The 26,064-nt window shown below is 42.1% G+C and overlaps 1 protein-coding gene and 1 long non-coding RNA gene across 3 annotated transcripts in view; one reads left to right on the top strand and one right to left on the bottom strand.

Moving 5' to 3' along the window:
- The window catches only part of LOC118379798 (protein furry homolog), a 189,981-nt gene that overhangs the window by 52,475 nt on the left and 111,442 nt on the right, over positions 1-26,064 (bottom strand). The window contains 11 exon segments of the mRNA XM_052521747.1: positions 2,620-2,770; positions 5,808-5,878; positions 5,982-6,099; positions 9,336-9,504; positions 9,891-10,037; positions 10,421-10,677; positions 11,462-11,633; positions 14,691-14,790; positions 15,044-15,198; positions 21,257-21,367; positions 21,540-21,700. Of these exon segments, the coding sequence (XP_052377707.1) occupies positions 2,620-2,770; positions 5,808-5,878; positions 5,982-6,099; positions 9,336-9,504; positions 9,891-10,037; positions 10,421-10,677; positions 11,462-11,633; positions 14,691-14,790; positions 15,044-15,198; positions 21,257-21,367; positions 21,540-21,700 (1,612 nt within the window).
- On the top strand, positions 15,664-21,017 carry LOC127930663 (uncharacterized). 2 transcript variants are annotated; one of them, XR_008138653.1, is made up of 3 exons: positions 15,664-15,727; positions 20,517-20,569; positions 21,006-21,017. It is a non-coding gene; the product is annotated as an uncharacterized LOC127930663 (long non-coding RNA). The 2 variants fall into 2 exon arrangements; XR_008138654.1 differs by lacking the exon at positions 21,006-21,017 and adding an exon at positions 20,675-20,686.

The raw sequence follows: 26,064 nt of genomic DNA, 5'->3' as shown, positions 1-26,064 counted from the left end.
GGCTTGCTTCTGAAGCCAAGCAGGGTTGGTCCTGGTCAGTCCCTGGATGGGAGACCAGATGCTGCAGGAAGTGGTGTTGGAGGGCCAGTAGGAGGCACTCTTTCCTCTGGTCTAAAAAAAAATATATATCCCAATGCCCCAGGGCAGTGATGCACTGTGTAGGGTGCTGTCATTTGGATGGGACAGTAGGAGGCACTCTTTCCTCAGGATGGGTGTCCTGACCCTCTGAGGTCATTAAAGATCCCATTGCACTTATCGTAGGAGTGTTAACCCCAGTGTCCTGGCTAAATTCCCAATCTGGCCCTCAAACCATCATGGTCACCTAATAATCCCCAGTTTACAATTGGCTCATTCATCCCCTGTAACTAATCCCCTGTAACTATTCCCCAGGTCACTGCTGTAAATGAGAATTCTTTCTCAGTCAATTTACCTGGTAAAATAAATATTATCTTACTAAAACAGAGATTATTATATTTTCTGACAGAGATAAATATTTTTTTATTATTATTTTAACCTTTATTTAACCAGGAAGGGCTCATTGAGATGTAAAATCTCTTTTTCAAGAGCATCCTGGCCAAGGTAGGCAGCACTGAGTCATTACAAAAATTACAGACAAACAACATGAAAAACTACAAGTAATCTAGTAAAAACCATAGAATTCACAAGAGTATACATTTTATATTGTCTTACTGAGACAGAGATAAATATATTGTCTTACTGAGACAGAGATAATTATATTTAGGAACCACCTAAATTCTCTACATTCTGTCCTGCAGCTGGATCAGCAGATTAGCAGCCTCTTGGCTGGAAAGGTATGCAGGTGCCTCTGTGCGTGTGTGTATATGTGTGTGTGTGTGTGTGTGTGTGTGTGTGTGTGTGTGTGTGTGTGTGTGTGTGTGTGTGTGTGTGTGTGTGTGTGTGTGTGTGTGTGTGTGTGTGTGTGTGTGTGTGTGTGTGTGTGTGTGTGTGTGTGTGTGTGTACTGGATGTGCATGTGTGTCAGTGTTATTTTTGTTTCCTACTCCTACTTCCATCCTATAAATAAGTCCTATTTTAGTCAGTCATTTAAGTCTAATTTTAGTCAGTCATTTAAGTCCTATTTTAGTCAGTCATTTAAGTCCTATTTTAGTCAGTCATTTAAGTCTAGTTTTAGTCACAGTCATTTAAGTCTAGTTTTAGTCACAGTCATTTAAGTCCTATTTTAGTCAGTAATTTAAGTCCTATTTTAGTCAGTCATTTAAGTCCTATTTTAGTCAGTCATTTAAGTCTAGTTTTAGTCAGTCATTTAAGTCTAGTTTTAGTCATTGTAGTTTTCTTTTGTTTTATTAAATAGTTCATACACACCTCTAACTTACCTTCCATCTTGTACATAATAGATTCCATTCCCTTGGTCACACCATTTTAGTCACATAATAGTCAGTGCATTCTTTTCTATTAAATAATGTCATATCTATGCTACTGTACTCATTCAGATAGCCATGTCCAACTAGGCCTACTATCCCCTCATATACCATAGCTGGCAACATTGATATTGTGGCATATTGTAACCAATGCTAGCCTTAGTCAACCATATAGGGCTACCATAAAGTCTTGGCTACAGGTTAAACAATTTACAGCTCTGACTTTCTCCCCATCATAACCGTCAAGGTCATAAATAACTGGTTTCCCTGAAAAGGGGCGAATTTGAGCTTTCCAGATATGTCAGAAGTATTACTGTACTCCTAATAGTCAACAAATGGCATTTGTGGACCGCAACACAGATGAATGAATAACAGTGTTAGAAAATAGAGCTTCTGATGAGATCAAAGCAAAAATAGATTAAGTATCTTTATATGACAAAGTTTGCTACAGCAGAAAAATAATCCTGCAGCAACAGGAACTATGAAATATTATGTGGATTATAATACAATTTTCATTAGGGCAAATGAAAGTGAAAATTACAAACTTTAGAAGCATGTTTTAAAAAAAAATGTAAACTTTGAGTACACTACAAGTTTCCATTTCCTACTGTGCAGGAAAATTCTCAGCAACAAAAGGAGTGATCAAACTAAGATCCTACATCTGTAAACAGTATTGTTTCCCAGCGGCTTCACATCAGTTCAAAAGATGGACGAGTGACTGAAGAGACCGCCTGGGAGCTGTGTGGGAGAGCCGCGCAGATCAGCTCAAATGAAAGATGACAATTCTGCCAATGAGAGGACTGCATAAAATATTCTGCAGGAGCTTCATGTCAAATAAAATGTCCATTAGTCTCACATTTTTTATTTTACCTTTATTTAACTAGGCAAGTCAGTTAAGAACAAATTCTTATTTTCAATGACGGCCTGGGAACAGTGGGTTAACTGCCTTGTTCAGGGGCAGAACGACAGATGTGTACCATGTCAGCTCGGGGTTTGAACTTGCAACCTTCCGGTTACTAGTCCAACGCTCTAACCACTAGGCTACCCTGCCGCCGAGTTCTCATCTCATCACACTTTCGTAGACTAAAATAAAAAGTCATTTGTAATAGTAATGTTTTTTTTTTCCCCAGGGCATCTCGTCTTGTTATCCTCGTGGTTTTAGTCAGGAAAAGCAGGTAGTTGACTAGTGTTTTTCATCATATTTATTGTAGTGTGTTTACCTGTGTAGTGGTCCCCTAGGTGTGATGGTTTCAGGAAGGTAGTCCACCAGCGGCGCCCAGCAACCTCCGTTAACTGGCATGGGCAACGGCTGCGGCCGATTGGTCTCCAACACGCTCATCAGCCAACCGGCATACGGCGGGAGAGGGTCATCTGGGGGAATAGACCAATCAGGAAACAATGTTCGAACAATTAGGACCAGGAGTATTTTTTTATCAGACCTGGGTTTCGACAAATACACACACACACATAATGATAATCAGATCTGGGTTTAGATTGATAATCAGATCTGGGTTTTGATTGATAATCAGATATGGGTTTAGAATGATAATCAGATCTGGGTTTAGAATGATAATCAGATCTGGGTTTAGAATGATAATCAGATCTGGGTTTAGAATGATAATCAGATCTGGATTTAGAATGATAATCAGATCTGGGTTTAGAATGATAATCAGATCTGGGTTTAGAATGATAATCAGATCTGGGTTTAGAATGATAATCAGATCTGGGTTTAGAATGATAATCAGATCTGGGTTTAGAATGATAATCAGATCTGGGTTTAGAATGATAATCAGATCTGGGTTTAGAATGATAATCAGATCTGGGTTTAGAATGATAATTAGATCTGGGTTTATAATGATAATCAGATCTGGGTTTAGAATGATAATCAGATCTGGATTTAGAATGATAATCAGATCTGGGTTTAGAATGATAATCAGATCTGGGTTTAGAATGATAATCAGATCTGGGTTTAGAATGATAATCAGATCTGGGTTTAGAATGATAATCAGATCTGGGTTTAGAATGATAATCAGATCTGGGTTTAGAATGATAATCAGATCTGGGTTTAGAATGATAATCAGATCTGGGTTTAGAATGATAATCAGATCTGGGTTTAGAATGATAATCAGATCTGGGTTTAGAATGATAATCAGATCTGGGTTTAGAATGATAATCAGATCTGGGTTTAGAATGATAATCAGATCTGGGTTTAGAATGATAATCAGATCTGGGTTTAAATATGATTAGAAATCTTTAAGATACATTGATCGTTTGCATTAGATTTCCTGAAGAGCCAGGTGGGCGGGGTTTTCCATTTTGCACCTATCAGGCTCAATCGAGCAAAGAATATTAGAAAATATTTGATTAATTAAAATCTGTAAGCGCTGTTAGACAATAAAACCTGAACAATAAGGGAAACTCTAAAGCCTGATGAAAGAAGAGCCACCATTTGACAGTATGGTGACAAACCACCACAGAACTATCTCATGAATGTGTGGTATGCGATTAGCCAATCAGACATCGCAAAACACACAAACACATTTGAGAGCGACACAAACACACACTCTTGAGTGGGAGACATATACTCTTGATAGTGAGAGAGCCAAAAAGGCAGACACTCACACTCACACACACACACACACACACACACACACACACACACACACACACACACACACACACACACACACACACACACACACACACACACACACACACACACACACACACACACACACACACACACACACACACACACACACACACACACACACACACATTGGTCTGGATTCCTCCCAAAGCATGCAGGCTAAACATAGACAGAATGCCTTCATTGATGACAGGCTGACACTGTGTGTGTTCTGTGGTTGGTATGGCTGATATCCAGACTGAATATCTGTGCTGCTGTCTGATATGTCTGTAAGGGAAAGTGATACTGTAGAACATGGTCAGTATCCTGTCTGTATCCTGTCTGTATCCTGTCTGTATCCTGTCTGTATCCTGTCAGTATCCTGTCTGTATCCTGTCTGTATCCTGTCTGTGTCTGTATCCTGTCTGTATCTGTATCCTGTCTGTATCTGTATCCTGTCTGTATCTGTATCCTGTCTGTATCTGTCTGTGTCTGTATCCTGTCTGTGTCTGTATCCTGTCTGTATCTGTATCCTGTCTGTATCTGTATCCCTGTCTGTATCTGTATCCTGTCTGTATCTGTCTGTGTCTGTATCCTGTCTGTGTCTGTATCTGTATCCTGTCTGTGTCTGTATCCTGTCTGTATCCTGTCTGTGTCTGTATCCTGTCTGTATCTGTATCCTGTCTGTATCTGTATCCTGTCTGTATCTGTATCCTGTCTGTATCTGTCTGTGTCTGTATCCTGTCTGTGTCTGTATCCTGTCTGTATCTGTATCCCTGTCTGTATCTGTATCCTGTCTGTGTCTGTCTCTGTATCCTGTCTGTGTCTGTATCCTGTCTGTATCTGTATCCTGTCTGTGTCTGTATCCTGTCTGTGTCTGTATCCTGTCTGTATCCTGTCCGTATCGGAGACAGATAAGGGAGGAATGGAAGTGCCTGCCTGCACTGAGAAGTGAACATCACTCTCCTGCGTTGGAACATGTGGTCAGAGTAGTCTGCTCAGCCAAATTCCAGCACTAGATGTAGGATCTTAATTTGATCACCCTGTTAGCAGGATAACTTTCCCCCAATGCAGGAAATCTAAAACGTGTAGGATATTTAAAGTTTGTAAAGGCTTCTGAAGTTTGCAACTTCCAAGTAGAAAGTTTTTACTTAATTTTACCTAACAAAAAATGAATCAACTCCTACAAAAAAAAATCTATGAATTATAATCCACGTAATAATTCAAATTTCCTGTCGCCGCAGGATTATTTTCCTGCTGTAGCAAACTGGCTCAAATTAAGATCCTACATCTGTCACAAAGCATGTCTATCTTTATGTTGTAAAACTCCTTTCAGTCTCTCTCGCTGTGTGTGTGTGTGTGTGTGTGTGTGTGTGTGTGTGTGTGTGTGTGTGTGTGTGTGTGTGTGTGTGTGTGTGTGTGTGTGTGTGTGTGTGTGTGTGTGTGTGTGTGTGTGTGTGTGTGTGTGTGTGTGTGTGTGTGTGTGTGTGTGTGTGTGTGTGTGTGTGTGTGTGTGTGTGTAAATCTCTTGTCAGTTTGTCAAAGACGCTACGAGATTAGTGATAATTACAACAACAGACTACTAACGAGGTTGAAGTGACTAACACTATGAGGACATTGTGGAGAGGAATGCAGAGCCCAAGGCCCTTTCCCATAGGGGTGTGTGTGTTTACAGACCGCAGAGGAATCTGCAGGGAGGTTCCGCGCCGTCACGGAAATTCAATTAGCTGAATAAAAAAATCCCCATAAAAGGGGATTAAGGTTTAAGGTTCTACTCACTCTTCTCGTCGTCATAGGAACCGCCTGAGCTGTTACTGTAGCGAGACTCCAGTCTGTTGTGAGCCTTGGACCTGAGAACACACACACAGTGAGGGTAGGCGTTTACATTTAAAGTGTCATCACATTGATTTCTGAATAATAAAGTTATTTGAAATGATTGTATAAAATATCTACCCAAAGGGTGCTGTGATGGGGACCCACCTCTCCTCGTTCTCTCTGGCCAGCTTGGACTCCTCTGTCTCTGGGATGTTCTCCTGTCCTGCCACTACTGTGTTACTGCTGGACGTAGTGCCTGGACAACACACAACAACATAAATGCATAAACAACAACAACAACATTAGAATAAATGCCACAACAGTACACGCGCGGATGTTCTCCTGTCCTGCCTGAACAACAAACAACAGAAATATAGAAACAACAACATAAATACATAAACAACATGAATACATAAACAACATGAATACATAAACAACAACAACATAAATACATAAACAACAACAGCATACATACATAAACAACAACATAAATACATAAACAACATACATACATAAACAACAACATAAATACATAAACAACAACAGCATACATACATAAACAACAACATAAATACATAAACAACAACAGCATACATACATAAACAACAACATAAATACATAAACAACAACAGCATACATACATAAACAACAACATAAATACATAAACAACATGAATACATAAACAACAACAACATGAATACATAAACAACAGCATAAATACATAAACAACAACAACATGAATACATAAACAACAACAGCATACATACATAAACAACAACATAAATACATAAACAACATGAATACATAAACAACAACAACATGAATACATAAACAACAACATGAATACATAAACAAGAACAACATAAATACATAAACAACAACAGCATACATACATAAACAACAACAGCATAAATACATAAACAACATAAATACATAAACAACAACAGCATACATACATAAACAACAACAGCATACATACATAAACAACAACATAAATACATAAACAACATGAATACATAAACAACAACATAAATACATAAACAACAACAACATGAATACATAAACAACAACAGCATACATAAACAACAACATAAATACATAAACAACATGAATACATAAACAACAACATAAATACATAAACAACAACATAAATACATAAACAACATGAATACATAAACAACAACATAAATACATAAACAACAACAACATGAATACATAAACAACAACAGCATACATAAACAACAACATAAATACATAAACAACATGAATACATAAACAACAACATAAATACATAAACAACAACAGCATACATACATAAACAACAACATAAATACATAAACAACATGAATACATAAACAACAACAACATGAATACATAAACAACAGCATAAATACATAAACAACAACATGAATACATAAACAACAACAACATAAACAACAGCATAAATACATAAACAACAACATGAATACATAAACAACAACAACATAAACAAATACATACAGTAAAGAGTTGTGTAAAGCAACTACATAACACCGGAGAGAAAATGTCATTATATCTGACGTCATGACACATTTCTACCAGGGGAAAGTAGAGGGAGGAGCTTATTCTACATTTCAGAGAAGAGGTGGTGTATTCAAGCAAAAGACGTGACATTTTAAAAATAGCACAACATGGACGGGCATTCCTATTGGATCCCAAATTCAGACGGATTCCTCCGTTTCAAAACGTTTATTCCATTGTTTTGAACGTTTGTTTTTAGGACTGATGCCCAGCTGAGCATTCTGCTCAATGCAGGTGCTGATGAAGATTTCATCTAAAGTACATTACTGTGGCTTGGAAACACGATGACATTCAAGACGAGGCAAATACTTTGTAGGACAAGCCTTTGTCATCATTTTGATGCCACCAGATTGATTGTATCTGCAGTATAACGTTAGGTAGCTAACGTTAGCATTGTAAGCTATTTCTGACTACATTTGCTAGCTCATAGCAACATTGCCATCTCTCTAAAGTAAACTTGACGACATCATAACGATGGCAAAGTTGTTTCCAACTAATTGTACGTCTACTTTAACAATGACATCGTATTACAATGCCACTATAGTATAATTTTGACAAAACAGTCATTAGTCCCCATTCAGAAAGACTGAGCACTAACCATCAGTCGGATATCAATATTCTGTGGCATCTTTAGAGCCGAGTGACAGAGGTGCAACCCATTCGTTAAATTACTAGAGGGGCTATGTCATAAACCCTTAAAGTTCCAGAATGGTAGAGGGGCTATGTCATAAACCCTTAAAGTTCCAGAATGGTAGAGGGGCTATGTCATAAACCCTTAAAGTTCCAGAATGGTAGAGGGGCTATGTCATAAACCCTTAAAGTTCCAGAATGGTAGAGGGGCTATGTCATAAACCCTTAAAGTTCCAGAATGGGGTGAAATGGGAGCCATATTGGTCAGGGAGAAATCCAAAACAGTCGAATTGGAATGAATGGCTGTAGAGGCATAACCATTTTACCGATGCAGGAAAATAAAAGTAAGGTGTGTGATATATCAGAAATTGTGTAATATAATTATTGTCAACTTAAAATATTGTAATATAATTATAAATACAGTGTTTACGGGTTTTATACACATTTGAGACCATAAATGTCTCAAAAACAATGAAATATTGGAAAGCTGAGACAGTATGATACAATAGCTATTATACAGTATGGAAAGCTATTATTCAGTATGATACAATAGCTATTATACAGTATGATACAATAGCTATTATACAGTATGGAAAGCTATTATTCAGTATGATACAATAGCAGTACTTGTTGCATTGACAACTTGTCTAAGTCCCATCATGCACTGATGTCAGCCCGTGTCTGGCTGTGGATTGGCTGCCTTGTCTGAATGGAATGTTGGCATATTAGCAGTTAATTTCAAACATTTATGGAATCATTCCTCTAAAACGGTCTGGCTAGCTAGCTAACAAACACACAGCGCAGATAAACTCTTCAAGAAATCATTATTTTACACAATATCTTATCATAGAACTGGCAAACCATGGTTGACCAACTCACCTGACCAAAATAGCTGACATTTATCCCATCATGAGAAGGTTAATGTTCATTCCAGTATTCTAATTCCTAATTCTATAGATGCGGATGTCAACCACAACACATGTTCATGTCATCACCTGCATTACAGTTCAAAACGACTCCCACCTCCACCGATGTCTGTATACTAGCTATGCTCCCCAGCTTTATACCAACGGGAGTTAACCTTTAATTGTCACTTCTTCTAAATCTGAAAAGTAACCACATTGTCAGGTTTTGCCGAATGTCCATTTTGTTAGATCAGATATGTTGATTGTGCGTCAGTCTGGTATACGAACTGGGTTGCAATGACTCCTTTACCGCATCTATTCTCACTGAAAATGACCCCTGCTTCCTGGTTCTGTGACGGACACCTGGCCCCAGCCAATGAGCAACCTCCTGTCTCACCTGAGTGGTGAGCAGACATCTTGTTACTGGCTGCGAAGCGGTAGAAGGGCGGGTTATCACAGTGCAGAACCACAGGGTTGACTGGGTCTGTCTGCTGCAGCTCAAACAACAGCTCCTCCATGGTCTGAATGGTGTTGTTACGACACAGGTAGATCACCACCTTCTTGATCTGAAACACACACAATACACACAAAATACACACACACACACACACAATACACACACAATACACACAATACACACACACACAATACACACACACACACACACACACACATACAGGTTAGCACAGTCTTTACACGATAAACTAAGACATCGGTATCACTGCTGACCCCACATACTGATGAGGAACTGGAGAACACGATGCAGGTTGTTTAAGTGTGTGTGTGTGTGTGCGTGTGTGTGTGTATTGTGTGCGTGTTTGTTTGTGCGTGTGTGTGTATATTGTGTGTGCGTGTGTGTGTGTGTGTATAATGTGTGTGTGTGTGTTTGTGCGTGTGTGTGTATTGTACGTACGTACGTGCGTGTGTGTGTGTGTGTGTACACTTTACTCACGTAGGGCAGCAGCGTGGTATCAGAGCTGACTCCACAGAGACTGATGAGGAACTGGAGCGCTGTACGCAGGTTGTTACTCCACTTCTCATTGGACACCAGGGCGTTCCACGCGTTCTCCATCTCTGGACCTGGAACCTCGTCTCCATACTGACAGGAGAACCCAGGAGAACAGTCAGGAATAAGTACTAGACCTGTCAAACTCAAGAAACACTTTAAAGCTTGGGAAGTAGTAGAATGATAATATACTGTACAAGTCAAACTCAGACAATTAGGGTTTGAACCTCTCATCATTTACAGTTATTAGATAGATCAATATCTGGGTAAACAGAATGATACTAACTAATCAATTAAGGAATCACTTAATTAAATAATAAATGAAGGAATCAATTAAATAATAAATGAAGGAATCAATTAAATAATAAATGAAGGAATCAATTAAGCAATCAATTAAGAAATCAATTAACTACAAAGCAGAAACATAAATCAGGAGGACTTCTTCCACAAAGGTCACACTCCTAAACCCTGCTGACCTTAGCAGTCATGAACATGAGGTTGTTGAGGACCAGAGAGCTGGCCTGGAGGGAGCCCCAGCCGTTCCCCCGGAGCCGAGGGGCGAGACCCAGGGTGTGTGCCCGACCACGGGGCTCCTCTTCTGGGGTACAGGGGCTGGAAGCAGGGGGTAGGAGGCCTGTATCCACCAGCTCTATGTTAGACAGCCAGGGTAGCAGGTAGGACAACATGATCTGTCTGCCGTTAGGATGGGTGGTGGAGAAACGCTGGGACACCTCTGATGGAGGGAGAGGGAGGGCGAGAGAGAGAGGGAGAGAGAGAGGGGGAGGGAGAGAGAGGCGGGGAGAGGGGAGAGAGGAGGGGGAGGGAGAGATAGAGGGGGGGGAGAATAGGGGGAGGGGGAGAGAGAGGGGGAGAGAGTTGGAGGGAGGGAGAGAAGGGGAGAGGGGAGGAAGAGAGGGGTGAGAGTTGGAGGGAGGGAGAGAAGGGGAGAAATTAGTTTGAGCAGTCCTTGGTAGAAGAAACTGCACATGAACACCAAATCTCTCTCTACACACACGCACACAGTCTTGTACAGCTAACCTTGTGGGGACACACAATTCAGTCCCATTCAAAATCCTATTTTCCCTAGCCCTAAACCTAACCCGTATTCTTACCCTTGCCCTAGCCTTAATCCAAAAACCTAAACTTAACCATTGCTCCTAACCATAACCCTTAACGTAATTCTAACCCTAACACTAATCCTAACCTTAATTCTAACCCTAACACTAATTCTAACCCTAACACTAATCCTAACCTTAATTCTAACACTAATTCTAACCTGAACCGTAAACCCCCTAGAAACAGCATTTGACCTCGTGACGACTAACAAAATGTCCCCAGTTGGTCAGAATTGCATTTGTTTACTATTCTAGTGGGAACTTCTGGTTAAACACGTTCACACACACACACACACAGACACACACACACACAGACAGACACAGACACACAGACAGACAGACAGACAGACAGACAGACAGACAGACAGACAGACAGACAGACAGACAGACATATGTAGTAACCTGAGAAGAGAGGCAGAGTGAGCTCGGGGTACATGGAGGCCAGCTGTGTAGAGAGTGAGGACAGAGAGACGCTGTAGAGAGGAGGTAGAGGTCCATGGGTCCCATACAGAATGTTACCAGGCTTCTGCTCCACCATGCGCTTAGAGTACACACACAGCTTGGCTTCCAGAACCTGAAACACACACACATCAGACACACACATCAGATACACACACCTAACACATCAGATACACACACCTAACACACACACACATCAGATACACACACCTAACATACACACATCAGACACACACACCTAACACACACACACACACATCAGATACACACACCTAACACACACACATCAGATACACACACCTAACACACACACATCAGATACACACATCTAACACACACACACATCAGATACACACACCTAACACACACACACATCAGATACACACACCTAACACACACACACACATCAGATACACACACCTAACACACACACATCAGATACACACACCTAACACACACACATCAGATACACACACCTAACACACACACACATCAGATACACACACCTAACACACACACACACATCAGATACACACACCTAACACACACACATCAGATACACACACCTAACACACACACATCAGATACACACACCTAACACACACAAATATATTGGCTTCCAGAATATGTTAATCAAACAAATACATGTGTACTGTATAGTACTGTATAATACATGTGTACTGTATAGTACTGTATAATACATGTGTACTGTATAGTACTGTATAATACATGTGTACTGTACAGTACTGTATAATACATGTGTACTGTATAGTACTGTATAATACATGTGTACTGTACAGTACTGTATAATACATGTGTACTGTACAGTACTGTATAATACATGTGTACTGTACAGTCCTGTATAATACATGTGTACTGTATAGTACTGTATAATACATGTGTACTGTACAGTCCTGTATAATACATGTGTACTGTACAGTACTGTATAATACATGTGTACTGTATAGTACTGTATAATACATGTGTACTGTACAGTCCTGTATAATACAGTCCTGTATAATACATGTGTACTGTACAGTCCTGTATAATACATGTGTACTGTATAGTACTGTATAATACATGTGTACTGTACAGTACTGTATAATACATGTGTACTGTACAGTCCTGTATAATACATGTGTACTGTACAGTCCTGTATAATACATGTGTACTGTACAGTACTGTATAATACATGTGTACTGTATAGTGCTGTATAATACATGTGTACTGTACAGTCCTGTATAATACATGTGTACTGTATAGTACTGTATAATACATGTGTACTGTATAGTACTGTATAATACATGTGTACTGTACAGTCTGTATAATACATGTGTATAACTGTATAATACATGTGTACTGTACAGTACTGTATAATACATGTGTACTGTACAGTCCTGTATAATACATGTGTACTGTACAGTACTGTATAATACATGTGTACTGTACAGTACTGTATAATACATGTGTACTGTACAGTCCTGTATAATACATGTGTACTGTATAGTACTGTATAATACATGTGTACTGTACAGTCCTGTATAATACATGTGTACTGTACAGTACTGTATAATACATGTGTACTGTATAGTACTGTATATAATACATGTGTACTGTACAGTCCTGTATAATACATGTGTACTGTACAGTCCTGTATAATACATGTGTACTGTATAGTACTGTATAATACATGTGTACTGTACAGTACTGTATAATACATGTGTACTGTACAGTCCTGTATAATACATGTGTACTGTACAGTCCTGTATAATACATGTGTACTGTACAGTACTGTATAATACATGTGTACTGTATAGTGCTGTATAATACATGTGTACTGTACAGTCCTGTATAATACATGTGTACTGTACAGTACTGTATAATACATGTGTACTGTATAGTACTGTATAATACATGTGTACTGTACAGTCCTGTATAATACATGTGTACTGTACAGTACTGTATAATACATGTGTACTGTACTGTACAGTACTGTATAATACATGTGTACTGTACAGTCCTGTATAATACATGTGTACTGTACAGTCCTGTATAATACATGTGTACTGTACAGTATAATACTGTATAATACATGTGTACTGTATAGTGCTGTATAATACATGTGTACTGTACAGTCCTGTATAATACATGTGTACTGTATAGTACTGTATAATACATGTGTACTGTATAGTACTGTATAATACATGTGTACTGTACAGTCCTGTATAATACATGTGTACTGTACAGTACTGTATAATACATGTGTACTGTATAGTACTGTATAATACATGTGTACTGTACAGTCCTGTATAATACATGTGTACTGTACAGTCCTGTATAATACATGTGTACTGTACAGTACTGTATAATACATGTGTACTGTACAGTACTGTATAATACATGTGTACTGTATAGTACTGTATAATACATGTGTACTGTACAGTCCTGTATAATACATGTGTACTGTACAGTACTGTATAATACATGTGTACTGTATAGTACTGTATAATACATGTGTACTGTACAGTCCTGTATAATACATGTGTACTGTATAGTACTGTATAATACATGTGTACTGTACAGTACTGTATAATACATGTGTACTGTATAGTACTGTATAATACATGTGTACTGTACAGTACTGTATAATACATGTGTACTGTATAGTACTGTATAATACATGTGTACTGTATAGTACTGTATAATACATGTGTACTGTATAGTACTGTATAATACATGTGTACTGTACAGTACTGTATAATACATGTGTACTGTATAGTACTGTAAAATACATGTGTGTATTTTTGTTTAACTACTAGAAGTCCTCACAAGGATAGTAAAACTAGGAACATTGGGACAAGTGGGGACATTTAGCTCGTCCCTACGAGGAAACATGCTATTTTAGGCTTCGGGGTTAGATTTAGGGTCACAACTAGGATTAGGGCTAGAAATAAGGTTGGGGTTAGGGGTTACGGTCAGGGTTAGGCGTTCAGGTCAGGTATAGTTTTAGGGTTAGGGGTTAAGGTTAGGCTTAGGGTTAAATTTAGAGTTATGGTTAGGTTAAGGTTAAGGTTAGATTTAAGGTGAGGGAAAATAGGATTTTGGATGGGAATCAATTATTTGGTCCCCACAAGGGTAGCAATACAAGCCTGTGTGTGTGTGTGTGTCCTACCTGCATCAGCTGCATGGAGATCTCGTATATCTCTCTGCTGGTGTCTGAAGACTTGAACAGCACCAGGTTCAACAGAGTCACAATGTCACATGGGTAGTTCCTGACACCAACAACAATGATACACTGTTGGTGTTGAATGGGTACATTGAGACACGGCATTCTAGGAGCTTTCACACACACACACACACACACACACACACACACACACACACACACACACACACACACACACACACACACACACACACACACACACACACACACACACACACACACACACACACACACACACACAAACACAGAGACACACACAGACACACCCCCTCCCACCCCCACACAGTGCATATCCCGACCTGCTGCCACAGACAGTAGCGATGGCCTTGAAGCATCCTGAGGCCAGTTGGTAGGAGCCAGTGAAGCAGCGGTCTACAGCCCAGTTAAACAGGTTCACCTGATCTGGGTTCAGCTCTAACAGCAGAATCACCACCTCACAGCCCAGACGGTGCACCTGGGAGAGACAAGGGAGGGAAATGTTAGCCAATGAGAGGGAAGAACAAACACAGCCAATCGGAAAGACGAGGGATGGAAAGGTCAGTCAATAAGAGAGCATATCCCACAGATACAGTCAGAGAAGCCCTACAGACCTAAACTAGAGTAGTGATGACATTTTGACCAAATGGGCAGACTTTCCAATACACCTCGGCGTCACATGTAGAGGTTGGTTGCAGCATATACTGTAACGTCTAGGGTTAGAGGTTAGAACCAGTCATAGAGGTTCATAGAGGTAACCCTTCATAGAGGTAACACTTCATAGAGGTGAAGTAACACTTCATAGAGGTGACGTAACACTTCATAGGGGTGACGTAACACTTCATAGGGGTGACGTAACACTTCATAGAGGTGAGGTAACACTTCATAGAGGTGACGTAACACTTCATAGGGGTGACGTAACACTTCATAGAGGTGAGGTAACACTTCATAGAGGTAACACTTCATAGACGTAACACTTCATAGAGGTGAGGTAACACTTCATAGAGGTGACATAACACTTCATAGAGGTGACGTAACATTTCATAGAGGTGAGGTAACACTTCATAGGGGTGATGTAACACTTCATAGAGGTGAGGTAACACTTCATAGGGGTGATGTAACACTTCATAGAGGTGAGGTAACACTTCATAGGGGTGATGTAACACTTCATAGAGGTGACGTAACACTTCATAGAGGTGACGTAATACTTCATTGAGGTGAAGTAACACTTCATAGGGGTGATGTAACACTTCATAGAGGTGAGGTAACACTTCATAGAGGTGACGTAACACTTCATAGAGGTGATGTAACACTTCATAGAGGTGACATAACACTTCATAGAGGTGAGGTAACACTTCATAGAGGTGAGGTAACACTTCATAGAGGTGATGTAACACTTCATAGAGGTGAGGTAACACTTCATAGAGGTGAGGTAAAACTTCATAGAGGTGACGTAACACTTCATAGAGGTGACGTAACATTTCATAGAGGTGACGTAACACTTCATAGAGGTGACGTAACACTTCATAGGGGTGATGTAACACTTCATAGAGGTGAGGTATAGAGCCTCCGGTTGGAGCGAGCGGTCGCATTCGCACTTCGCTCTGCAGGTTGTATAACTTTTTCATTACATTTCATTATAGTACAACGGTTGATTTGTCTAATCTTAGCAATTCTTCTTAGCTAGCTACATAGCCGTCCTTGTATCAGAGATAATTGCATAATTATCGTATTTCGTCGCCCTAACGTAGCCTTCACTGCTATTCGCCCAGGAGCTAGCTAACGCTAGCTAACGCACACAGATTAGCATCACTGTAGTGCTATTCACTCAACTGTACGACTTGATTAGTTTACTGTTAGCTAGCTACATAATCTTAGCCATTCTTCTTAGCTAGCTACATAGCCGTCCTTGTATCAGAGATAATTGCATAATTATCGTATTTCGTATTTCGTCGCCCTAACGTAGCCTTCACTGCTATTCGCCCAGGAGCTAGCTAACGCTAGCTAACGCACACAGATTAGCATCACTGTAGTGCTATTCACTCAACTGTACGACTTGATTAGTTCAGTGTTAGCTAGCTACATAGCTGTCTTTGTTTCCAAGATAATTGTGTAGTTTAGTGTGTGTAGCCTTGGAGTGATTATCTTAATTCACTGAGGTTCGCTAGCCAGCTATTGTCGTTCTTTTAACTCAACGTAACGTAAACAACACTGCTAGCTAGCCAGCTAGCCCCCGAATAGCAGCACTGTAGAAATTATTACACTCAACGGAACGACTTGATTAGTGTAGTGTCAACAACGCAGCTACTGCCAGCTAGCCTACTTTAGCAGTACTGTATCATTTTAGTCAATAAGATTCTTGCTACGTAAGCCTAACTTTCTGAACATTCGAGACGTGTAGTCCGCTTGTCATTCCAATTTCCTTGCATTAGCGTAGCCTTTTCTGTAGCCTGTCAACTATGTGTCTGTCTATCCCTGTTCTCTCCTCTCTGCACAGACCATACAAACGCTCCACACCGCGTGGCCGCGACCACCCTAACCTGGTGGTCCCAGCGCGTACGACCCACGTGGAGTTCCAGGTCTCCGGTAGCCTCTGGAACTGCCAATCTGCGGCCAACAAGGCAGAGTTCATCTCAGCCTATGCCTCCTCCAGTCCCTTGACTTCTTGGCACTGACGGAAACATGGATCACCACAGATAACACTGCTACTCCTACTGCTCTCTCCTCGTCCGCCCACGTGTTCTCGCACACCCCGAGAGCTTCTGGTCAGCGGGGTGGTGGCACCGGGATCCTCATCTCTCCCAAGTGGTCTTTCTCTCTTTCTCCCCTTACCCATCTGTCTATTGCCTCCTTTGAATTCCATGCTGTCACAGTTACCAGCCCTTTCAAGCTTAACATCCTTATCATTTATCGCCCTCCAGGTTCCCTTGGAGAGTTCATCAATGAGCTTGATGCCTTGATAAGCTCCTTTCCTGAGGACGGCTCACCTCTCACAGTTCTGGGCGACTTTAACCTCCCCACGTCTACCTTTGACTCATTCCCTCTGCCTCCTTCTTTCCACTCCTCTCCTCTTTTGACCTCACCCTCTCACCTTCCCCCCTACTCACAAGGCAGGCAATACGCTTGACCTCATCTTTACTAGATGCTGTTCTTCCACTAACCTCATTGCAACTCCCCTCCAAGTCTCCGACCACTACCTTGTATCCTTTTCCTCTCGCTCTCATCCAACACTTCCCACACTGCCCCTACTCGGATGGTATCGCGCCGTCCCAACCTTCGCTCTCTCCCCGCTACTCTCTCCTCTTCCATCCTATCTTCTCTTCCCTCTGCTCAAACTTTCTCCAACCTATCTCCTGATTCTGCCTCCTCAACCCTCCTCTCCTCCCCTTACTGCATCCTTTGACTCCCTATGTCCCCTATCCTCCAGGCCGGCTCGGTCCTCCCCTCCCGCTCCGTGGCTCGACGACTCATTGCGAGCTCACAGAACAGGGCTCCGGGCAGCCGAGCGGAAATGGAGGAAAACTCGCCTCCCTGCGGACCTGGCATCCTTTCACTCCCTCCTCTCTACATTTTCCTCCTCTGTCTCTGCTGCTAAAGCCACTTTCTACCATTCTAAGTTCCAAGCATCTGCCTCTAACCCTAGGAAGCTCTTTGCCACCTTCTCCTCCCTCCTGAATCCTCCCCCCCCTCCCTCCTCCCTCTCTGCAGATGACTTCGTCAACCATTTTGAAAAGAAGGTCGATGACATCCGATCCTCGTTTGCTAAGTCAAACGACACCGCTGGTTCTGCTCACACTGCCCTACCCTATGCTCTGACCTCTTTCTCCCCTCTCTCTCCAGATGAAATCTCGCGTCTTGTGACGGCCGGCCGCCCAACAACCTGCCCGCTTGACCCTATCCCCTCCTCTCTTCTCCAGACCATTTCCGGAGACCTTCTCCCTTACCTCACCTCGCTCATCAACTCATCCCTGACCGCTGGCTACGTCCCTCCCGTCTTCAAGAGAGCGAGAGTTGCACCCCTTCTGAAAAAACCTACACTCGATCCCTCCGATGTCAACAACTACAGACCAGTATCCCTTCTCTCTTTTCTCTCCAAAACTCTTGAGCGTGCCGTCCTTGGCCAGCTCTACCGCTATCTCTCAGAATGACCTTCTTGATCCAAATCAGTCAGGTTTCAAGACTAGTCATTCAACTGAGACTGCTCTTCTCTGTATCACGGAGGCGCTCCGCACTGCTAAAGCTAACTCTCTCTCCTCTGCTCTCATCCTTCTAGACCTATCGGCTGCCTTCGATACTGTGAACCATCAGATCCTCCTCTCCACCCTCTCCGAGTTGGGCATCTCCGGCGCGGCCCACGCTTGGATTGCGTCCTACCTGACAGGTCGCTCCTACCAGGTGGCGTGGCGAGAATCTGTCTCCTCACCACGCGCTCTCACCACTGGTGTCCCCAGGGCTCTGTTCTAGGCCCCTCTTATTCTCGCTATACACCAAGTCACTTGGCTCTGTCATAACCTCACATGGTCTCTCCTATCATTGCTATGCAGACGACACACAATTAATCTTCTCCTTTCCCCCTTCTGATGACCAGGTGGCGAATCGCATCTCTGCATGTCTGGCAGACATATCAGTGTGGATGACGGATCACCACCTCAAGCTGAACCTCAGCAAGACGGAGCTCCTCTTCCTCCCGGGAAGGACTGCCCGTTCCATGATCTCGCCATCACGGTTGACAACTCCATTGTGTCCTCCTCCCAGAGCGCTAAGAACCTTGGCGTGATCCTGGACAACACCCTGACGTTCTCAACTAACATCAAGGCGGTGTCCCGTTCCTGTAGGTTCATGCTCTACAACATCCGCAGAGTACGACCCTGCCTCACACAGGAAGCGGCGCAGGTCCTAATCCAGGCACTTGTCATCTCCCGTCTTGATTACTGCAACTCGCTGTTGGCTGGGCTCCCTGCCTGTGCCATTAAACCCCTACAACTCATCCAGAACGCCGCAGCCCGTCTGGTGTTCAACCTTCCCAAGTTCTCTCACGTCACCCCGCTCCTCCGCTCTCTCCACTGGCTTCCAGTTGAAGCTCGCATCCGCTACAAGACCATGGTGCTCGCCACGGAGCTGTGAGGGGAACGGCACCTCAGTACCTCCAGGCTCTGATCAGGCCCTACACCCAAACAAGGGCACTGCGTTCATCCACCTCTGGCCTGCTCGCCTCCCTACCACTGAGGAAGTACAGTTCCCGCTCAGCCCAGTCAAAACTGTTCGCTGCTCTGGCCCCCAATGGTGGAACAAACTCCTCACGACGCCAGGACAGCGGAGTCAATCACCACCTTCCGGAGACACCTGAAACCCCACCTCTTCAAGGAATACCTAGGATAGGGTAAGTAAGGGTAGGTAATCCTTCTCCCCCAACAAGATTTAGATGCAGGTGGCTGTTCCACTGGTTGTCATAAGGTGTATGCACCAATTTGTAAGTCGCTCTGGATAAGAGCGTCTGCTAAATGACTTAAATGTAAATGTAAATGTAGGTAACACTTCATAGAGGTGACGTAACACTTCATAGAGGTGATGTAACACTTCATAGAGGTGACATAACACTTCATAGAGGTGAGGTAACACTTCATAGAGGTGAGGTAACACTTCATAGAGGTGAGGTAACACTTCATAGAGGTGATGTAACACTTCATAGAGGTGAGGTAACACTTCATAGAGGTGATGTAACACTTCATAGAGGTGATGTAACACTTCATAGAGGTGACGTAACACTTCATAGGGGTGACGTAACACTTCATAGAGGTGAGGTAACACTTCATAGAGGTAACACTTCATAGACGTAACACTTCATAGAGGTGAGGTAACACTTCATAGAGGTGACGTAACACTTCATAGAGGTGACGTAACATTTCATAGAGGTGAGGTAACACTTCATAGGGGTGATGTAACACTTCATAGAGGTGATGTAACACTTCATAGAGGTGAGGTAACACTTCATAGAGGTGACGTAACACTTCATAGAGGTGAAGTAACACTTCATAGGGGTGATGTAACACTTCATAGAGGTGATGTAACTCTTCATAGAGGTGACGTAACACTTCATAGAGGTAACGTAACATTTCATAGAGGTGAGGTAACACTTCATAGAGGTGACGTAACACTTCATAGAGGTGAAGTAACACTTCATAGGGGTGATGTAACACTTCATAGAGGTGACGTAACACTTCATAGAGGTGAGGTAACACTTCATAGAGGTGACGTAACACTTCATAGACGTACCACTTCATAGAGGTGATGTAACACTTCATATAGGTGACGTAACACTTCATAGAGGTGACTTAATATTTCATAGAGGTGAGGTAACACTTCATAGAGGTGAGGTAACACTTCATAGAGGTGACGTAACACTTTATAGACGTAACACTTCATAGAGTTGACATATCACTTCATAGACGTAACACTTAATAGAGGTGAGGTAACACTTCATATAGGTGACGTAAAACTTCATATAGGTGACATAACCCTTCATATAGGTGACATACCCGTATGTCGTGGCAGGCCAGGATGTTGTCCAGCCATTTGTAGAGATATCCGTCAGTAGAGAGACCCACGTTGTCAAACACTGGACCACAACACAGCACCGCGGACATCGCCTAGGGAGAATCCATGGAATATGTATTTATATGCATACTGTACATCCAAGTTTCCTTGTGTGTGTGTGTGTGTGTGTGTGTGTGTGTGTGTGTGTGTGTGTGTGTGTGTGTGTGTGTGTGTGTGTGTGTACCTTCAGAGAACAGTACTGGTATCTGGTGTGTGTGTGTGTACCTTCAGAGAACAGTATTGATATCTGGTGATCTGGTGGTTGCGGTCGCTGTAGCGGTCGAGGGGCGTGAACATCACGCTGAAGGGGCCAGCCCATTGGCTGAACAGGATGAAGAGGTGGTGCCTCAGAGACTGCTGGGGGAACAGGAAACGCCGGTGGTGGACTGCAGGAGAAGGGGTAAAAAGAGAAAGATAAAGGGTTTTATTATCTATTTAAAACGCTTGACTTCCCCTTTAAACTATGACAGTGTTCTGAATGATGTCGTATTAATAATAATATACAGTGTTTAGCTGGACTTCCCCTTTAAACTATGACGGTATTCTGAATGATGTCGTATTAATAATAATATACAGCGTTTAGCTGGACTTCCCCTTTAAACTATGACGGTATTCTGAATGATGTCGTATTAAAAATAGCATTCTACGTGTGGGTGGCCCCGGGTTTCGAACACACAATCCTAGTGTTATAGGCGCCATGCTTACCGTAAGAGAATGATCAAATCAAATTAAAGTGAACAATAAGCAAGTAAATAAATAAAAACAACAGTAAAAAGACCGTGAAAAACAGTAGAGAGGCTACATACAGTAGAGAGGCTACATACAGTAGAGAGGCTACATACAGTAGAGAGGCTACATACAGTAGAGAGGCTACATACAGTAGAGAGGCTACATACAGTAGAGAGGCTACATACAGTAGAGAGGCTACATACAGTAGAGAGGCTACATACAGTAGAGAGGCTACATACAGTAGAGAGGCTACATACAGTAGAGGGGCTACATACAGTAGAGAGGCTACATACAGTAGAGAGGCTACATACAGTAGAGAGGCTACATACAGTAGAGAGGCTACATACAGTAGAGAGGCTACATACAGTAGAGAGGCTACATACAGTAGAGAGGCTACATACAGTAGAGGGGCTATATACAGTAGAGGGGCTATATACAGTAGAGAGGCTACATACAGTAGAGGCTACATACAGTAGAGGGCTACATACAGTAGAGAGGCTACATACAGTAGAGAGGCTACATACAGTAGAGAGGCTACATACAGTAGAGAGGCTACATACAGTAGAGAGGCTACATACAGTAGAGAGGCTACATACAGTAGAGAGGCTACATACAGTAGAGAGGCTATATACAGTAGAGAGGCTACATACAGTAGAGGGGCTACATACAGTAGAGAGGCTATATACAGTAGAGGGGCTATATACAGTAGAGGGGCTATATACAGTAGAGGGGTTATATACAGTAGAGGGGCTACATACAGTAGAGAGGCTACATACAGTAGAGAGGCTACATACAGTAGAGGGGCTATATACAGTAGAGGGGCTATATACAGTAGAGGGGCTACATACAGTAGAGGGGCTATATACAGTAGAGGGGCTATATACAGTAGAGGGGCTATATACAATAGAGAGGTTATATACAGTAGAGGGGCTATATACAGTAGAGAGGTTATATACAGTAGAGGCTACATACAGTAGAGAGGCTACATACAGTAGAGAGGCTACATACAGTAGAGAGGCTATATACAGTAGAGAGGCTACATACAGTAGAGAGGCTATATACAGTAGAGGGGCTATATACAGTAGAGAGGTTATATACAGTAGAGGCTACATACAGTAGAGAGGCTACATACAGTAGAGGGGCTATATACAGTAGACGGGCTATATACAGTAGAGGGGCTACATACAGTAGAGAGGCTACATACAGTAGAGAGGCTACATACAGTAGAGAGGCTACATACAGTAGAGAGGCTATATACAGTAGAGGGGCTCTGTACAGTAGAGAGGCTATATACAGTAGAGGGGCTATATACAGTAGAGGGGCTATATACAGTAGAGGGGCTACATACAGTAGAGAGGCTACATACAGTAGAGGGGCTATATACAGTAGAGGGGCTATATACAGTAGAGGGGCTATATACAGTAGAGAGGCTATATACAGTAGAGAGGCTATATACAGTAGAGAGGCTATATACAGTAGAGGCTACATACAGTAGAGAGGCTATATACAGTAGAGAGGCTATATACAGTAGAGAGGCTATATACAGTAGAGAGGCTATATACAGTAGAGAGGCTACATACAGTAGAGAGGCTACATACAGTAGAGAGGCTATATACAGTAGAGAGGCTATATACAGTAGAGAGGCTACATACAGTAGAGAGGCTATATACAGTAGAGAGGCTACATACAGTAGAGGCTATATACAGTAGAGGCTATATACAGTAGAGAGGCTACATACAGTAGAGAGGCTATATACAGTAGAGAGGCTATATACAGTAGAGAGGCTACATACAGTAGAGAGGCTATATACAGTAGAGAGGCTACATACAGTAGAGAGGCTATATACAGTCGAGAGGCTATATACAGTTGAGGCTATATACAGTAGAGAGGCTATATACATTAGAGAGGCTATATACAGTAGAGAGGCTATATACAGTAGAGAGGCTACATACAGTAGAGAGGCTACATACAGTAGAGAGGCTATATACAGTAGAGAGGCTATATACAGTAGAGAGGCTATATACAGTCGAGAGGCTATATACAGTTGAGGCTATATACAGTAGAGAGGCTATATACATTAGAGAGGCTATATACAGTAGAGAGGCTATATACAGTAGAGAGGCTATATACAGTAGAGAGGCTATATACAGTAGAGAGGCTACATACAGTAGAGGGGCTACATACAGTAGAGAGGCTACATACAGTAGAGAGGCTATATACAGTAGAGAGGCTATATACAGTAGAGAGGCTATATACAGTAGAGAGGCTACATACAGTAGAGAGGCTATATACAGTAGAGAGGCTATATACAGTAGAGAGGCTATATACAGTAGAGAGGCTATATACAGTAGAGAGGCTATATACAGTAGAGAGGCTACATACAGTAGAGAGGCTATATACAGTAGAGAGGCTATATACAGTAGAGAGGCTATATACAGTAGAGAGGCTACATACAGTAGAGAGAGGCTACATACAGTAGAGAGGCTATATACAGTAGAGAGGCTACATACAGTAGAGAGGCTATTCACAGTAGAGTGGCTATATACAGTAGAGAGGCTACATACAGTAGAGAGGCTACATACAGTAGAGAGGCTACATACAGTAGAGAGGCTATATACAGTAGAGAGGCTATATACAGTAGAGGGCTATATACAGTAGAGAGGCTACATACAGTAGAGAGGCTACATACAGTAGAGAGGCTATATACAGTAGAGAGGCTATATACAGTAGAGAGGTTATATACAGTAGAGAGGCTATATACAGTAGAGAGGCTATATACAGTAGAGAGGCTACATACAGTAGAGAGGCTATATACAGTAGAGAGGCTATATACAGTAGAGAGGCTACATACAGTAGAGGGGCTATATACAGTAGAGAGGCTATATACAGTAGAGGGGCTATATACAGAGGTTATATACAGTAGAGAGGCTATATACATTAGAGAGGCTATATACAGTAGAGAGGCTATATACATTAGAGAGGCTATATACAGTAGAGAGGCTATATACAGTAGAGAGGCTACATACAGTAGAGGGGCTCCATACAGTAGAGAGGCTACATACAGTAGAGAGGCTACAGTTAGTCATGCTGATTGAGGTAGTATGTACATGTATATATGGTTAAAGTGACTATGCATATATGATGAACAGAGAGTAGCAGTAGCTTAAAAGAGGGGTTGGTGGGTGGTGGGACACAATGCAGATAGCCTGGTTAGCCAATGTGAAGGAGCACTGGTTGGTCGGCCCAATTGAGGAGGTATGTACATATGTACATGAATGTATAGTTGTGACTATGCAGTGACTATGCATTTATGATAAACAGAGAGTAGCAGCAACGTAAAAGAGGGGTTGGGGGAGGGCACACAATGCAAAAAGTCAGGGTAGCCATTTGATTACCTGTTCAGGAGTCTTATGGCTTGGGGTTAAAAACTGTTGAGAAGCCTTTTTGTCCTAGACTTGGCACTCCGGTACCGCTTGCCATGCGGTAGCAGAGAGAACAGTCTACGACTGGGGTCGCTGGGGTCTTTGACCATTTTTAGGGCCTTCCTCTGACACCGCCTGGTGATCCTTAGCTTAGTGATGAGCTTTGAGGGTACTATGGTGTTGAACGCTGAGCTATAGTCAATGAATATTATTCTCACATAAGTGTTCCTTTTGTCCAGGTGGGAAAGGGCAGTGTGGAATGCAATAGAGATTGCATCATCTGTGGATCTGTTTGGGCGGTATGCAAATTAGAGTGCTTCTAGGGTTTCTGGGATAATGGTGTTGATGTGAGCCATTACCAGCCTTTCAAAGCACTTCATGGCTACGGACTTGAGTGCTACGGGTCTGTAGTCATTTAGGCAGGTTGTCTTTGTGTTCTTGGGCACAGGGACTATGGTGTTCTGCTTGAAGCATGTTTGTATTACAGACTCAATCAGGGACATGTTGAAAATGTCAGTGATGACACCTGCCAGTTGGTCAGCATGTGCCCGGAACACTGGTCCTTGTAATCCACCTGGCTCCACAGTCTTGTGTATGTT

Source organism: Oncorhynchus keta, chromosome 6 (assembly GCF_023373465.1).
Source record: "Oncorhynchus keta strain PuntledgeMale-10-30-2019 chromosome 6, Oket_V2, whole genome shotgun sequence".
Lineage (NCBI taxonomy): Eukaryota > Metazoa > Chordata > Actinopteri > Salmoniformes > Salmonidae > Oncorhynchus > Oncorhynchus keta.
The sequence above is the reverse complement of the archived record's forward strand: the minus strand, read 5'-3'. Positions and strand labels throughout refer to the sequence as shown.